The sequence below is a fragment of the Natator depressus genome, chromosome 1 (assembly GCF_965152275.1).
Source record: "Natator depressus isolate rNatDep1 chromosome 1, rNatDep2.hap1, whole genome shotgun sequence".
Classification (NCBI taxonomy): domain Eukaryota; kingdom Metazoa; phylum Chordata; order Testudines; family Cheloniidae; genus Natator; species Natator depressus.
The window spans coordinates 281371061-281388789 of record NC_134234.1 but is presented as its reverse complement, the minus strand read 5'-3'; the positions used below and the strand labels follow the sequence as shown (position 1 = coordinate 281388789).

The window sequence follows — 17729 nt, the reverse complement described above, 5'->3', positions numbered from 1 at the left end:
CTACTGTAAATGCTCTTCCATATTCTTAAGCCAAATGTGCCAAAATAAGTAGTCTAAAATTAAATCCGTGCTGACTTGTAGATCTGCTATATATTGCACCTGTAGGCGCAGCCTTGAACACCACTTCTGGCTCTTTGTTTTCTCATTTCTTTTAAACCCTTTAGTTTTGGACCCTTCGCTTCATCTTCTCACTTTGCTGATTTTGGTCAAAAGTGGAATTTCAAGCAAAGGCTTTTCAAGGACCAGCAGGGGAACGAGGGATAAACTTTCTGCTTCTGTGAGTCATCCCACTGTTCCTGTGGCTTGCTGTTTGCATTGATCATTCCCCCAGGAAACCACAATCACAGTCCTCTAATAGAATAGACTCCCTGTCTGCCTATCTTGCATGCCAGGGCTTGTTCCAGTTCTCACTGAAGTCAATGGCAGTGTTTGATTATTTCAGTGAGAGCTAGATCAGGCCCCTAATAGAGAGCATCTACCTCTGTGATTGCTAGGAGCTGCTGTACAACATGGTGTAATGTTAATATTTATCATTGCTATAGTAAACGTATCCAGCAATGCTGTTGAATGGAGGCATTTGATCTTTACTCCTATTATATAGTATTAATCTTTTTTGGAAGGGAAGGATAAGAGACAAAGAAAAGGGGAAAAAGGGATATTGAAAGGGTTCATTGTTTACAATGAAAGCTGATGAGATTTGTTTTATTTAGTGCATATTTTGAGTTGTAATATTTTAAAAATACTTGTTTACAGTTTTAATGTATTTGCATTTCCTTTCATTGTAAATGATAACAGGTGACAGTGGGAGCAGAGAGCACCAGACTGGAGATTGGGCGGTAGAAAAACAGAAAGAGAGAGAGAGTGTTTTGAGGCAGGAATTAGAGGAGTGACGGCACTGGGCGTGTAGAAAGAACTAAGCCAGGCTATTCTAGGCAAAGAGGCTTGGGGTGGGGGGGAAGGCATGGAGATGGGAGTGTGAGAAGGCTACACAGGGATAGTTAAGTAGAAGGGAGTGTGCAACAGCATAGGTCACAAGAGGGAGAGTATCAAGAGCCCAGATTTAGGCTAAAGCGGAACAGAGCAGCTCTGCAAAGGTGAGGCTGACCTTGATGTGGAGGAGTTTGAGAGGGATTGACATGGTTGGAGCAGCGGGGCAGGAAGATGAATGTAGCTGCAGTGTTTTGGACAGACTGGAGAAATTGTCGGTCATCTCTTTGAAACCAGAGAACCAAAGCCTGCATGCTCACATTTGTGCCTGCATGTGCAAATTGAATGATTTTGCATGGCAGGTGATTTTTTGTTCCTTCAATAACTCAAACAGCATTTGCATTTATACCATTTGTGCAGTCATGGCAGTTAACCATGCAGCTGTAGACATGCAATTGTGCACATATATTATGCCTCTGGTTTTTAATATGTGGCGCTATATGACTAATGTTTAGCTTCTTTATCAATATGCTTCATTATTTGTAGACTTGGAAGAACAGTTGTTCAAAGCCTGCAAGATCACAGATAATAATAAACTGGATCTTCAGTAGTGGTGATAATGATGTACTGCTGACTAATGATCTGAAGATGGCAGCATTGTGTGAGCTATCTCATTTTCTTACTTAAAGCAGAGACCTCTTCAAAGATATATATTGATATATTGTAGCTATTTGCATACGGCAAATGTATCCCAACATCAGCTTTTCATTTAAAGGGTTTTTCTTAATGTGTAACGTTGCCATAAATTAGTAGTAGGCAGACACACATTATATTTTACCATCTGGTCACTTTACATATGTTTGATTTAAATAAGTTACACAGAGAATACAGGCTTTCCAAAACTGCCATTCTAACAAAAATCTGTTCTTTCAGCATGTGCATGCTCATAAAAGTTATTCCTTTTATAATAATGATAATGCTTTTTGCAGTTCTATAGCATCTGCCATGCAGGGATCTCAAATAGCTTTGCAAATAAATATGGGTTAATTACATCCCTGTCAGATAGGAAAATATTGTCCCTATTTTACAAATGGGGAAACTAATAGTGAGATCAAGGGCTAGATTTTGCGTACACATTTGCCTGCGGCCAATGTATGATTTCAAGCTACCTAATTTGTGTGAGCAATTCAAGTATTTATTTATATTATGGTAGCACCTGGAGACACCAGCCAAGGACACTGTGCTTGGTGATGTGCAAATACATAGTGAGAAACAGCCAATGCCCCAAAGAGCTTACAGTCTGGTGTTTTCATGTTGCCTAAGGGCAGCTATATGTGAATCAACTGACTTAAAGAAAACCTGCACAACACAGTTTCAAAAGACGAGCCTGGGAACTTACGTTCATAACTCTGCTAAACACTAAAATCATGGTCTTAATAAAGACACTAGATTTATGGCTTATTACAACACTCTGTAACCCACTAGCCTTCTGCCCCCCCTTTTTGTCCTCCAAGTACAGGGGTGTTAATGGGCCACTTCACCTTGAATGGTTCCTTAGAATATGTGCTAGCTACTTATGCTAAACTAGCTGTTCAATCTTGTAATTTAGTTGTGACACTGAGTACCTACCCTAGATCAGAGGAAGATCTGTGTGTAGCTGGAAAGCTTCTCTCACCAACAGAAGTTGGTTCCAACAACAGATATTACCTCACCTGCCTTGTCTAAACAATTGACTTGGCATTCATTTACTAGTGCATGTTAGCTGCTTGTGCCTAGCTTTGAAAATCTGTCCACAGCTGAGTTGCACAAGCCAAAGACAAAGCTGGAAATAGAATCTAGATTTCTTGATTTACTCTTGTGCTGTAACCATGCTTTCTTTGTGATTTTCAGTGCCTGTTGGCAGTTAGTGGTACCTGATAAATTCCCCTCTGAAGTCAATGGAAAGACTCACTGATTTTAGTGGGCTTTGATTCAGGCCAGAGGTGCATGTTTTCATTAAACTCTACCTTATATTTTTGCATAGTGCTGTAGTAAACAAATTAGTAGTCCCTCCTCAACTTTTATATGAGAAAAAAAATAAAAAAATTAGATATTAATGAGTAGCTAGATAAATATTTGTATGGGGGAAACAGTTTGTGTGTGTGTGGGGGGGGAAACCAACCATGCATTTCATTTGGAATTTGGCATTTCTGGAGCCAAATTCCATATGAAACTCTCATTTCTGAAATGTTTGGTTAACTTTTAAAAACTATTTTTCATTTCTGAGTTCTGTCAGCTACCAGAAGAAGAAGAGCAGAACTGCTGAGAGAAACAGCCAGTACTCTGAACTCTTGAGTGATCCAGACTCAAGAGGTTCAGATAAGCTTCAAATAAGTATTAAATTCTGGACTGTTTTTCTCAAGAGAACCTTGAGCTCCAAATACTGTTGAGCATCACCCATTACTGGATGCATTTAATTGAAGCAATATGCTAAATTCAGATCTCATACAAGAGATGCAACTCCATTAGCTTCAATGATGTTGTACTTCCTTTACACAAACGCTGAATTTGGTCTAGTGTCAGATAAAGCAATAGTGCACAATTACATCTATGAATGAAGTATTTCCATGGGTACTGGAAACCAGATTCCCAAAATCTGTGTGTGCACATAGTTATTTACTACTCTAATTTGATGTGGATGCTTTATTTGGGGTGAGCAACAATATTTCCTTATTTTTACATGCTGATATACGGTAAAGAAAAAGTCTTAATGTGTAATATCAAAAGCAAAAAACTTGTTAGGAGCAGAAGTGATTTGGCTTTTCTTTTCCAGTTTAGAGATATTGAAATACCTGTGTTTCCCAAAGGTTTCTGTAATATTTAACAGAGTTTTTATGTAGTTAATGCAAATTAGATGTAGTTATTCTTATGCTAATCTTTCACAATTTCTCATCAGTAATTTTGTTCAGACAGTACGGACTGCCCTTCTAGTTTTATGGGTTGAACATAGATCTCAATGAACAATTGGAAAGGATTGGTCCATTGAGCTTACTGGAATGGCTGTAATTGTCTAATTTAGAAAGCAAGTGACATTTTTCTTCACTTATGGCAAAGTTAGTAAAATCTTATGAGGGCTAAGGCCCCAGTTCAGGAAAGTTCTTAAGCACACGGTCAGCTTTAATTCCATCGGTCAATGGGTCTTAAGCATTTACTTGCAATTAAGAATATGCTTAAATGGTGTCCTGAACTAGGACCTAGGGATGGGATTTTCAGAGGTATTTAGGTGCCTAAAGATGCAGAGGTGCCCATTGGGATTTTCAAAAGTGCCCAACCAGGTTAGGTGCCAAACTCCCATTGAAATCAGTAGGATTTAGGCACTTAAAAATCTAGGCCTAAATGTCTTTAGGATTTTTTTAAAAGACCACTCAGCACCAATCTGTATCTTTAGGCACCTAGATACCTTTTAAAATCTGGCCCTTGGTGACTGGGAAACCAGAGAAAAAGCACAATCTTGCTGGTTTTTTCCCAGTGTGTGCTATTTTTTTATACAGCTCTACTTTACTGCTAACATGACATTTAAAGTACGTAACAATAAGTGTCTTTGATCTCAACTTATTTAAAAAACATGAAAATCTGAGGAAATGGGGCTCTCAAGTGAAAATAGTACCAATTGGTGCTACTCAAGTGCTTGTCTACAGCTTCGCTACATATATCTGTATGTATCTATTTTCACAGTGCTATTTTTTTACTATCGAATTTGGCCTTTGCAAGCAAGAGGGACAGCTACGTGCTTACGGGGCAGGACTCCTGTCTTCTATTGGCGAATTAAAGGTATGTGAGTGAATGTACCCTGCAGGCTGAAATAAGTTTTTTAGAATGATGGAAAATTAACGAAGTGTGAATATTTTTACTTTAAAAAAAGTGGTCAGGTATTTTAGATTGAAGGTTTACTCCCAAAATTCAGCAGGAATTTGGCGTGTGAAACAAGTCGATAAGAACTGATGTGCTAAAACTGAAAAGTTGCAAAGCGCATTTTTGTTGTTGCGTGTTTGCTTGCTTTTAAAGATTTGGTAGCCAATGAGACACATGAATTTACTGCTAGTGAACACATTAATCCCTTTCTATTTACTGAGTAGGAGGTTTCTTATATCATAGCTTCTGGGACCCTTATGTAAAAAAAATTGTTTGCATAATATGGCAATATAAGGCCAAATCCTGCTTGCCTTATTTAAGTGAGTAATCCTGTAAACTGCAGTGGGATTACTCCTCTGAGTAAAGTGAGTAGTGTTCAGACCACAATCTAAATCAGGGCCTTAATATTTCTAGGAAAACATTTATGTATGTGCTTATATCCCTCCTTGTTCAGGAAGCCATGTAAGCTTAACTGACTTTCCTGAATAGGGCCCCAATCCTTCAAAACCAAAGGTATTTAAATTTATATATTGTGAGTAGTTCCACTGAAGTCAATTGGACTGTGTAAATTTAAGCATGTGGGTTCAATAAGTATTCACAGGATCACAGCCAGAGCTGGTCCAAATTGTTGAAATAAAAAAACCCCAAACAGGACAAATTTACAAGATATTTGCAACATTTTTTACTGTGTTTTCAACCAGCTCTAGTCAGGCACAGCCAAGCTTTTCTGTACTGGGGCCTACAAATGCTGTTAGTGCTTTTATTAATAACTCAGTCTCTCTACTTTTTTGTCTGTTCTGTGTATTTAAATGTCCTAGCTGGAACTAGTTAGACTCATTACGTCCCTTATGTGACTAAGATTGTTAGAGCAGTAAAAAAAAACATGAAAAAAGGGATAAGGAAAAAATATATTGACACTTATCATTGTTCTGACTACAATACAGGATTTCAGTACAACGACAGTTTTACTCCTCACGGTATCAGAATGGTAGTATTTTACAGGGTTAAGGCTCAATCCATTAAAGTGCTGAGCACTTCTGTCTCCCATTCCTTTGGTCCAACACCTTTCGAGAATTGAGTCCTAAAAATCTACACAAGGTCCCATGGAAAAGCAGGCCCTTACTTTAAAATAACAGTTAAGTAATTTCATTGTTGTCACTTATCACACTATTTACAAATAAACACATATGTGCAAGCATGTGAATAGTCAAGATCATAAACCTTATGCTGTCCATAAATGAACAGATTATTCTTATCAAGTATACTGAAAAGCATATTTCATCACAAAAACAGCCTTAACTCTGACCCCAGATAAGTATTATTTGTTCAGCAGTAATCTCAAAATATGAACTTTCAACCCTTTCCAAAGCAACACTAAAAGTGATGTATGTGCACATAAATGACATCTATTGATCAGCTTCAAAGGTTAGTCTGCATACCATATATCAAATACTTTTCCTATTATGCTACATATGCAACAATATTTATATACCTCTAGCAATAACAGAGGGGGACTAATTTGCAGCATGAGTCAAGTAACCAGGATTTGGCCTCCGTAAGGTGACTTGATGGCACTCATTCGGAAGTCTCATTCCACAGAGCATGTAAACATGAATTATTGTACAATCAATACACTGCCTATTGTGTGCCTTATTATGCAGTGTTATCACTTCCAGCTGATTGGATCTATTCACTGCTCAACCCATCAGGCCCTCTTATTTCACCAGGTATGTCAGTTTGGTTCCAGGGTTACATAGTTTAATGTTATGTCAGTGAACATTTTATTAACTTGATTTATTAATGAAAATTGTATATGAGAAAAAATGGGGAACTTTTCTTTGAATAATTAAACTGTAAAAGTATTACATAAAATAAGTGCAGGAGAACAGCTCTGCAATGATACCTCTTATCCGAAAAGGATAAATGGAAAATATTTTCAAAAGTGCCTAAGGGCCGGATTTGCAAACATATTTAGAATTATAGAATCCAAGAAATGTAGGGCTGGAAGGAACTTTAAGTCATCAAGTCCAACCTCTGCGCTGAAGCAGGACTAAGTACTGTAAATGTAGACCATCCCTGACACCTCTAATGATGGGAATTTCACAACATCCCTTGGAAGACTATTCCAGAGCTTAACTACCCTTATAAGGAAGGTTTCTAAATTTCTGGCTGCAGATTAAGCTCATTATTTCTCGTCCTACCTTGAGTGGACATGAAGAACAATAGCTCACTGTACTCTTTATAACACTCCTTCACATATTTGAAGACTTATCAGTCTTCTTTTCTCAAGATTAAACATGCCCAGTTATTTTTAACCTTTCTGTATAAATCAGATTGGCTAAACCTTTTATGAATTTTTGTTGCTGTCCTCTGGACTCTGTCAGATTTGTCCACATCTTTTCTTAGGTGTGATACCCAGAATTGGACACAGTGTTCCAGCTGAGGCTTCACCCATGCCAAGTAGAGTGGGCAATTGCCTCCCATGTCATATATATATGGACACTCCTGTTAATACATCCCAGAATGATATTAGCCTGTTTTGCAGCTGCATCACATTGTTGACTCGTATGCAATTTGTGAACCACTACAACTCCCAGATCATTTTTAGCAGTTCTACCGACTAGTCAGTTATTGACAGTTTTGCTGTTGTGCATTTGATTTCTTTCCTAAATTAAGTACTTTGCACTTGTACTTATTGAATTACATCTTGTTGATTTCAAACTAATTCTTCAGTTTGTCAACATCGTTTTGAGTTCTAATCCTGTCCTCCAAAGTGCTTTCAACCTCTCCCAGCTGGTGTCATCTGCAAATTTTATAAGCACTCTCCACTCCATTATCCAAGCCACTAATTAAAATATTGACTAGTATTGGCTGCAGGACCCTACTAGATATGCCCTCCCACTTTGACACCAAACCATTGATATCTACTCTTGGAGTATGGTCTTTCAACCAGTTTTGAACCCACTTTATAATAATTTCATCTGGACCACATTTCCCTAGTTTGCTTATGAGAATGTCATGTGTCAAAAGTCTTACTAAAATCAAGATATATCACATCTACTGCCTCCCCGAATCTTCTAGACTAGTGCCCCTTTCAAAGAAGAAAATTAAACTGGTTTGGCATTATTGACAAATCCGTGCACACTATTCTTTCTGTTATCGTCTAGGTGTTTACAAATTGATTTATGTGTCTAAGATACAGATAGGCACCTAGTGGGATTTTTAGAAGTGCCTAAGTGAGTTAGGTATGTAAATTCCACTATCAATGGGAGTTAGGCACCTAACCTGCTTTCATGCTTTTGATACTCCCACTAGGTGCTTATCTGTATCTTTAGGCACCTAAATACCTTCGTAAATCTGGCCTATAGGCATGTTTGAAAATAGGTCTTAGTCACTTAAGTGTTTTTGAAAATTGTATCCACTACCTCATTCCCAGTTATATCACCAAATTGCTTCAGAGCTGACATCCCTCTCCGCTATGGCACACCTATATACAAATAAATCTAGATCTCAAGTATATTTCTGAATAGTAAATATACATATTTAATGGTCTTGTTTATAAATATTTAACAAGATAGAAAAGTGTCAGGCAACACAAACTGTTAAGAGTGAATTTGCTGGGTAATATTTTGGCATATATTCAAACTCAACCAAACCTCATTCTTTTTCTGCCTTAATGGCTCTTCTCTAGAAAATTGGCCAATGGCTTCAGCAGCAAGAAACTAAAAATCAGAGGAATGTAGGTACAAAGCAGCTTTTTTCCCCCTGCGACGGGGTTAGGACTCACCACCGCTGGCACCTCCCGCTGGTTGCTCCGGGAATTAGCTCTGTCCAGTCATGGAGCACCTTTTTCGCATGGTGCTTTGCCCTTCATCTGCTCTGCTGCTTCAGGGACCCTCGTTGCTCCCTACTCGGCAGCGTCCTCTTCAGGATACTGCCCTCCAGCAGTGCCCACTGCTCCAATCTCACCCCCTTCCAGGGGTTTGGTGTTACCAGCAGACCACAATCTGCACCTGTTGTAGTGGCCGGCTGCAGCCTCTAAGTCTAGCCCCTTATCACAGGAACCAGCCACAGCCTGGATCAGGCCACGTTCCCCTTCTGCCAGGTGTAGCACAAGGGGAAGGGGGGGACAGACCCAGGCCCACCTGCTACTCTGGGTCCCGACCCAGGGACCCTCTAGCAGCAGCCTCTCTGCCATCCTTCTCTCCCCTTGCCCTGCTATTGTCCCTGGGCCACTTCCCCTTCGGCCCTACGCCCCTGCCTGGCCTAGGCCAGCAGCTTGGGGTTTTCCTTGGTCAGAGCTCCCCAGCACTGCTCTGTCCAAGGTGCTACCTTTCAGCCCAGGAGCCAGTTCTCCTCCCTTGACCACCAGGGGGAGACTACCCACTCCCTTCCTGGGCAGCTTTTATATATGGCTGAGTCTGGCTCTGATTGGCTGTCTCTAACTCAGCCTCTGATTGGCTCCCTAGCAGGCCTTCTCTGATTGGCCACCCACCTGCACCACCTCCCTGGCCTGCTGAAGCCCCATCTAGGATAGGAGTGGGCAGCCACCCCACTACACCCCTCAAAGATTTTTTTTCAATATTTAGAACTAGTCTGAATATAAGACACAACAAAATGCAGAAGAAAATATGTGCTACATGGGAAAAAATGCATTAAGCAGAAAATACAGAAAGCTCGCACATGCAGACACACACAAAGGAGAAAGAGAGGATTAAAAGCTAAAACCAGTGTGGGAAAGGAACCAAAAGAGTGAGCTGTTATAAAATGTTCAGCCCTAATAAAGTCAGGTTAACTCTAGATAAGGCTATTACACAATATACATTTGTGGTTCAGAAGTCAGACTGAATACACAATTCAGTAAACACGCTATTTCTACGAAGTAGTTATGATTCTAAAAAAGGCAGATCAAATGTGTTTAAAAATATGTTGTCCATGGATTTCATAATGTATTCTTGAGCCCTTTCATTAAGGGTCTGAATCAAAGAACTCTGCTGTCAGTGGAAGTCTTCCCACTGACTTCATTGGGCTGTACACCTGGTCTCCTGTGCCACATTGCTGTGTTTAATGAAGAAGCAGAGTTCCAGTCCTGTAGAATTATACCTTTTTCAGTCAAAGATGCTCACAATAAAACATCTGATTATGAATAGATAAAACTAGTATGTCCCTGATTATAACCTAAAAACTAAGAGCAGTGGATTCAACAACAACACTTTTTTTTATTGAGGGTGGAGACAATGGCTATAACAACACCTGGATGCCCAGTACACATTTTACTACCTCTTACCACTAGAGTGTTTTTCTGTTTGTCTGAACAATATATAAAATTCTATTGTATCATAAAAAAGTTCTGGGAACATCAGCACACAATTTGGAAATAGCCCATTTGCAGATCAGCAGAAAAACATTTAGGAGCATGTTTTTCCTGGATACTCTCGTGTTCTCCCACAGAATAACAAGACAATAAAACCAATGCAGGGATGCGGATAATTTCTTATCACCCAAGGGTTTGATTCTGGCCTACAGAGAGTACAGCATTTATAACCCATCTCAAGTTTCTCCTCTTGCTATTGGAAGGTTTTTTGGCGGTATTTTTGTAAACCTTAATAAGTGTGTGTTACATGATTACAACCCAGTCTTTACACTCAAATGAGCAAGCATACAACAAAACTCTCTTTTAATATGGCATTGATAGGTTGTCTCTCCCTGCCTTTGCTAGCAGAGCTGGAAATGCTGTGGAGGTATTATGCTTGTTCCCAGCAAAAAGGAGCATATCCTATCACTCTTGAGCAGTCCCATTGTCAAATACTGCTACCTTTCATAGGTATCAGCAAGGATTGAACTTGGAACCCATTGCTCCATAAAATACCAACTCTCCCAGCTTGAGCTAATGGAAAATCCCCATTGACTGTACTAGAGCAACAGTTTATTTCCTGTGTGAATAAGCCTCTAGAGGTGGCCTCTACCACGAGCCCTTGAGATGGCATGACATTCCATTCAGCTGCAGGCTGTGGTGCACATACACATTAGCAATTACATTCCATGAAGACAGATAAAGGAAGAGGATGTGGGTAGGGAAATATTTACTAGATACTTCCACATCTTGGTTGACTGAAAACATATGGGCAAACAACATATCCAAAGCAAATGGTGGGTAGCCAATATAACTGCACATGTTGTGAGGTTTTTTTTACTGCTTACAACATTACATAAATAGCTAATGTCCCTAAAGAAACCAGGATGTGACATTCTGATTACACCTCCATATAAAATGGTCCGGATCCACCAATTTAATAGTTTTTCTGCTTTGAGATTCTGCACTCCCTACCGAGCACATCCCTGCACACTCCCTACTGAGCATTAGCTGAGCGCATGAGCATACAGAACATTCCCTACAGAGCAAGCAGACTTTGACATTCACAGCACTAGGGTCCACCTGAAAAATTAACCAGATGTCCTACAACCTTTCTGATGTTCTTGTTGTCCCACTTTGCTTTAAGACAGCATAGGGAGGGACCCAGGAGGTCTGGCTAAGAGCTCTCTGTCAAGTCCTGTGTCAAGGTTTCTTCCCCACTCTGAACTCTAGGGTACAGATGTGGGGACCCGCATGAAAGACCCTCTAAGCTTATTCTTACCAGCTTCGGTTAAAAATTTCCCACGGTACAAACTTTGCCTTGTCCTTGAACTGTATGCTGCCACCACCAAGCGTTTTAAACAAAGAACAGGGAAAGAGCCCACTTGAAGACGTCTTCCCCCAAAATATCCCCCCAAGCCTTACACCCCCTTTCCTGGGGAAGGCTTGATAAGAATCCTCACCAATTTGTACAGGTGAACACAGACCCAAAGACTTGGATCTTAAGAACAATGAAAAATCAATCAGGTTCTTAAAAGAAGAATTTTAACTAAAGAAAAGGTAAAAGAATCACCTCTGAAAATCAGGATGGTTAATACTTTACAGGGTAATCAGATTCAAAACATAGAGAATCCCTCTAGGCAAAACTTTAAGTTACAAAAAGACACAAAACCAGTATCATAAATATAAAGGGAAGGGTAAACACCTTTAAAATCCCTCCTGGCCAGAGGAAAAACCCTTTCACCTGTAAAGGGTTAAGAAGCTAGGGTAACCTTGCTGGCACCTGACCAATGAGGAGACAAGATACTTTCAAAAGCTGGGGGGAGGGAGAAACAAAGTCTCACTCTCTGTCTGTGTGATGCTTTTGCCAGGGACAGAACAGGAATGGAGTCTTAGAACTTAGTAAGTAATCTAGCTAGATATGCGTTAGATTCTGATTTCTTTAAATGGCTGAGAAAATAAGCTGTGCTGAATGGAATGGATAGTCCTCTTTTTGTGTCTTTTTGTAACTTAAGGTTTTGCCTAGAGGGATTCTCTATGTTTTGAATCTAATTACCCTGAAAGGTATTTACCATCCTGATTTTACAGAGGTGATTCTTTTTACTTCTATTAAAATTCTTCTTTTAAGAAACTGAATGCTTTTTCATTGTTCTTAAGATCCAAGGGTTTGGGTCTGTGGTCACCTATGCAAATTGGTGAGGATTTTTATCAACCCTTACCCAGGAAAGGGGGGGTAACGTTTGGGAGGATTGGGGCGGGGGAGACGTTTCCAAACGGACTCTTTCCTAATAATAATACTGGTTAGACATTTGGTGGTGGCAGCAAAAGTCCAAGGGCAAAAGGTAAAATAGTTTGTACTTTGGGGAAGTTTTAACCTAAGCTGGTAAAAGTAAGCTTAGGAGGTTTTCATGCAGGTCCCCACATCTGTACCCTAGAGTTCAGAGTGGGGAAGGAACCTTGACAACCAGGAATATACATTCCATCCAGCACAGCTTATTTTACCAGCCAGTAAACAAAAGGAAATCTAATGCATTTCTAGCTAGATTACTTACTAACTTAACAGAAGTTCTGAGGCTGCCTTCTTGATCTGTTCCCAGCAAAAGCATCACACAGACAGAAAAACCCTTTGTTCCCCCCCCCCCCCGCCCCCGATTTGAAAGTATCTTGTCCTCTCATTGGTCATTTGGGTCAGGTGCCAGCTAGACTACCTTAGCTTCTTAACCCTTTACAGGTGAAAGGGTTTTGCCTCTGGCCAGGAGGGATTTTATAGCACTGTATACAGAAAGGTGGTTACCCTTCCCTTTATATTTATGACACCCTGACACTACCAATTTCAGAATTTGCATACTCCATTGTTCACAGTGCATTTTATGGGTACGTTGCTTCAGAATTAAAAAATGTAGGGCCAAATCCACAAAAGGACTTTGGTGGCTAACTGCCACTTTAGGTGCCCAACTCCAACATTTAGGAACCACTGAGATCCTCAAACCCCTAATTCAGCTGCTGCCTAACCCTACAAGCACCTAAAGTCCCTTTATGATTATATTGCCACTGTAAAATTACCCTAAGCACCCATATTTGGTATGCACACAGCTGCCTCAGTCTTGACCTTGCCCAGGAGCTCAGTGCCTTTGACACATCTAAACCCCAAATTAGTTGTTGTCCCACCTATATTGCCTATCAGACCCAATGTAGTAGGTGAGCTCAGAGCATGCCTAACTCCACACAAAACGTCTGGGAAGAGAAGGAAAAGAAGAAAGCAGCCTCCTTCATAACAATTATCCCAGTGGTTAGAGCACTCAGCTGGGACATGGGAGACCCCATTTCAGTTTCCCCATCTGCTTGGTAAGGAGAAGGGATTTGAACATGGGTTTCCTCTCTCTCAGGTAAGTGCCCTAACTATTGGACTAGAGAGTCATTCTCGCTTGCTCTTTGGCCCAATGAATACAGAAATACAGAGTGGCTCAGCTTCACCAGGAAAGACCGAGAAAGACCCACACCAGAATCCCCGAGTGCTTAAGACACTCACCTGCAAGTGGGCAACTCATCTACAAATCCCAGCTCCCCATCCCCTGAACCTGGGCCACCTGCATCCTGGGTGAGTGCCTTAACTATGGGGCTATAGGCTGCCACTGCCATGTTGCGTGTCGTTAGGCATGTCCCACTGCAGAAAAATGGCTTATGTGCCTGGTTCCAGGAGAGAGTTCACAGCTGTGAGACCCAGCTGGAAACAGGTGCCTCCATCAAACCTGGATTTAGGCACCAAACTCCCTGAGAGGGGCAGGGCTTAAGACCCACCCCTTTCCTTGGCATCTACATCTGCTATTGGCTAGCTTAGGCAGCTCCCCACCTAGTGGGCTGGCTTTTGTGGATTCTATTCTTAGGCACCTCTCTCTCCTCATGGCTTGTATAAGAAGTCTAGGCACCTAATTAATGGGTTGTGGATTCCATTGGTTGGCAAAGTACCTAAAAGTTAGGCACTGCAACACTGAGCATTGCAATGTCTAAAGTCCCTTTATGGATTTAGCCCTTAGACAATTGTGGCACCAGAGCTCAAAAGAAAATATGACAAACCGGCTGGTACAATTGCTAATGCCCCTTTAAAGGTAGAGAGTATCCAATGGGATCTGCAAGGGAGGCATGGCTTGCCAGGTGCAGGAAGGGTTCAGACTATTCAAGGAACGTAAAGTGGTATTGGAATGCAATTTTCGTTTAAAATGGGTGCTGGCTAAGGCAGACAAGTTGGGTCAACATGGTTCTTTTTATCGGTTTATGTTGTATTGTAAATATACATGCACATATTCTACCTGAATAATTGAATTAGCACGTGCTTGGTGTTGTGCTACTCTGAAGAGTCTGTTTAAAAAAAAAAGAGGAACCTTTGTACTCAGCAGTCCTGTTCCCTGTGTGTAATTTATCTGTCTAAGGTTTATGTACAGAACCTTTCAATGCAGATAGATAGATCAAGGACTTGCACTACTGAAAACAAATGCACTTGCCTTCAGTTCTGGTACCTCAATGCAGAGCACCAAGAATAAATATAAATATACTTGTCCTTAGTCCTCTAAGGTATAAGACAGATACAGGAGCTAGTAGAGGTATTGTAAATAAAAAGCGAAGGAGTGGAAGGTGAGCTGCCTCAAAATTTTGCAATAGCTAGTTCTCAGCATTGAAATCCAGAGTCTTTGTTCCTAGTGGCCATGTGCCAATCATGTGAGGAGGAACACAGCTCTAATAGCTATTCTCCAAGTAATCACACTTGTTTTCCTTGTCTTTCTAATGTCTGTTTGGTACATAAATATGCCTGTTTCTTCTTGTTTCCATGCAATATTTATTTGGTGCATTATTGCTCAAGTGTACTTGGTAGAAAGGTAATGTATTTCATCAGTACACACTAAGTGAACATTATGTAATGGTCTTCAGATATATAGCTCCAGTCTTAAACTCACTGTAACGCAAATGGCATGCACATATGGCCTGAAAATGGATGGCACAGATTATCTGAATGATTTAGTCAGACTCTGTTTACCTGCAGAGGTAATTATAAATTCTGCCATTTAAGAGAGATTTTTGGGATACAGATGTGTGTAGTTGTATTCCAGAAAAATAACCTATACATATTTTATTACTTTACAATCTTCAGCTGGAAGAGGAGAGTTTCTATACCTATGGGGTAGATACATATCTGAACTGCCCTTGATTATTTAAAGTAATAACTTTGGGTGGAAAAAAAGACTAGCTAATAGATTGAATTATTCTGTTCACGATGAAAGATCCATTGTGTGTAAAACATGAGACTAGCTATTGACTGGGAGTGTACATTAACAGTGATATAAAAGCTGGGTGTATACAGAAAACACTGCATAGGCATTTAGGAGCCTCATAACACAGTTTAACAAATTGTGTGGTGTATTTTGCAGCATGCTTTGTCTGACAAGGCCAGTGTGAGAACATTTGATCCAAAGACAACTTGCTTGCAAGAATGCCTTATCACCACTTTTCAGGAAGCTTACTTTGTCTCAGAAAGTTTTGAAGAAGCCAAAGAAAAGATGAGGTAAATTATTTCCCTTGACTCTTAAAAACGAAATCTTATTTTCCCTTCTCTGGCTGTGGCAGAAATAGGTGTTAATTTTCTTTTTCTTTCAGGGACTTTGCAAAATCAATCAACCGTCCCTTTTCAGTGTATTTCAACCCATATACGCAAAGCATTGAAATTCTGAAAGACACCAGAAGTATAGAAAACGTTGTCCAGGACCTTCGGAGTGATCTGAACACGGTGTGTGATGCTTTAAGCAAAATGAACAGATATTTGGGCATTTGATGTCTGTGGCACTGTAGCTTTTCTATCCACTGCTGCTTCTATGGCTATGCTAGCAACATCATGTGCTCCAGCTTTAGAACCATCCATCTTCCCTCTGCAGCTTGATCAGTGACTTGCATCGTTGTGTATTTCTAATTGTAACTTGCAGACGAAACAAGGCGATGCTAACTTGCAAACTCAACAAGAAATGTGGTGGCATATAACCAGCAATTCCATAAGAGAATGTCATGTACAAATACACTATTAAAAGCTTACCTGGCAATGATTTTGTTTACTTAGAGTCTGTTCACTTAAAAGCAACATATAAAAAATGGCTCGTGATTTCATTAGGATTCTAAACATACCGGTTAGTTCTTTGCAACCTCTTGTCCCTGTGAGACTCTGAAAAAACATTTGCCAGGTTTTCTTTTTCCCTTGTATGGATCCATATTTCTCTCTCTATTGTTGAGGACAAATTTTCCTTTTATGCCTCTGTAGTTGAGTGTCTCCTGTGACTGAATAATAGAATTTATATAATACTGAGAAGGGAGGGAAGGACATATATTGTTATTAAAAGGGCTTTTGAGTTGTAAACTGTAAGACACTTAATGGAAAAATATTTCAAATTAGCTGAATAATTGCAAACAATTTACAATTTTTGACAATTCAAATAGGAGAATATTTTTACTTAACACTGCTGCTACTTGTGGATGCTACAGAAATACCCACTGATCTGTGACATAATTCCAAAAATCCTTCCCTTGAAAAGTGGAAATAATAGTGAGGATCCTGATATCACTCCATGTAGTTAGGTGTCAATGTAAAACCTTCTATGATTATTATGTGCCTTCTGCATTCCCCTATTCACAAATATTTTCAGAGGGATTTCATATTTCTATGATTCTGTTATCAAGTGGCACTCATTTTATGTTGAAATTACTAGCAACATTTAGAGTATCTGCAAAGCTATTTTAGACACGTATTGAAACCACTCTCTCAGCTGAAATATCTATGCAGATGCTCTAAACGTTGCTAGCAATTTCAACATAAAATGAGTGCCACTTGATAACACAGAATCATAGAAATGTAGGGCTGGAAGGGACCTTGAAAGGTCATCAAGTCCAGCCCCCTGTGCTGAGGCAGGACCAAATATACCTAGACCAGGTGTTTCTCTAACCTGTTCTTAAAAACCTCAATGATGGAGATTCCACAGCCTCCCTTGGAAGACTATTCCAATTCTTAACTAGCCTTATAATGAGAATGTTTTCCTAATAGCTAGCTTAAATCTCCCTTGCTGCAGGTTAAGCCAAGTATTACTTCTCCTACCGTCAGTGGAAATTGATAATTGTTCTCTTTATAACAGCCCTTAACATATTTGAAGATTATCAGATTCCCACCTCAGTCGTCTTTTCTCAAGATGAAACATACCGATTTTTTTTAACCTTTCCTCAGAAATCAGGTTTTCTAAACACTTTATCATTTTTGTTGCTCTCCTTTGGATTTTCTGCAGTTTATCCCCATCCTTCTTAAAACACTGCACCCAAAACTTGTCACAATACTCTAACTGAGGCCTCACCAGTGCAGAGTAGAGTGGGACAATTACCTCCTGTGTCTTACATACCACAGAATACTGGCCTTTTTGCAACTGCATCACTCCAGATCCTTTTCAGGAATTGTGATGATGGTGTCTGGAGGGGCTACACTGAGAATGCTTATTCAGGGCAAACTGCAAAGAATAAGGCAAACAATCCCCAAAAC

General features: G+C 40.0%; 1 protein-coding gene across 1 annotated transcript in view; it reads left to right on the top strand.

Annotated features, from left to right (window-relative positions):
* TPH2 (tryptophan hydroxylase 2) overlaps positions 1–16248 on the top strand; it is a 72622-nt gene extending 56374 nt beyond the window's left edge. The window contains exons 9-11 of the mRNA XM_074942037.1: positions 4642–4737; positions 15592–15725; positions 15818–16248. Coding sequence (XP_074798138.1) covers positions 4642–4737; positions 15592–15725; positions 15818–15992 — 405 coding nt within the window. The 3' untranslated portion in view covers positions 15993–16248. The remainder of the gene's footprint in view (positions 1–4641; positions 4738–15591; positions 15726–15817) is intronic.
* The last annotated feature ends 1481 nt before the right edge of the window (positions 16249–17729 follow it).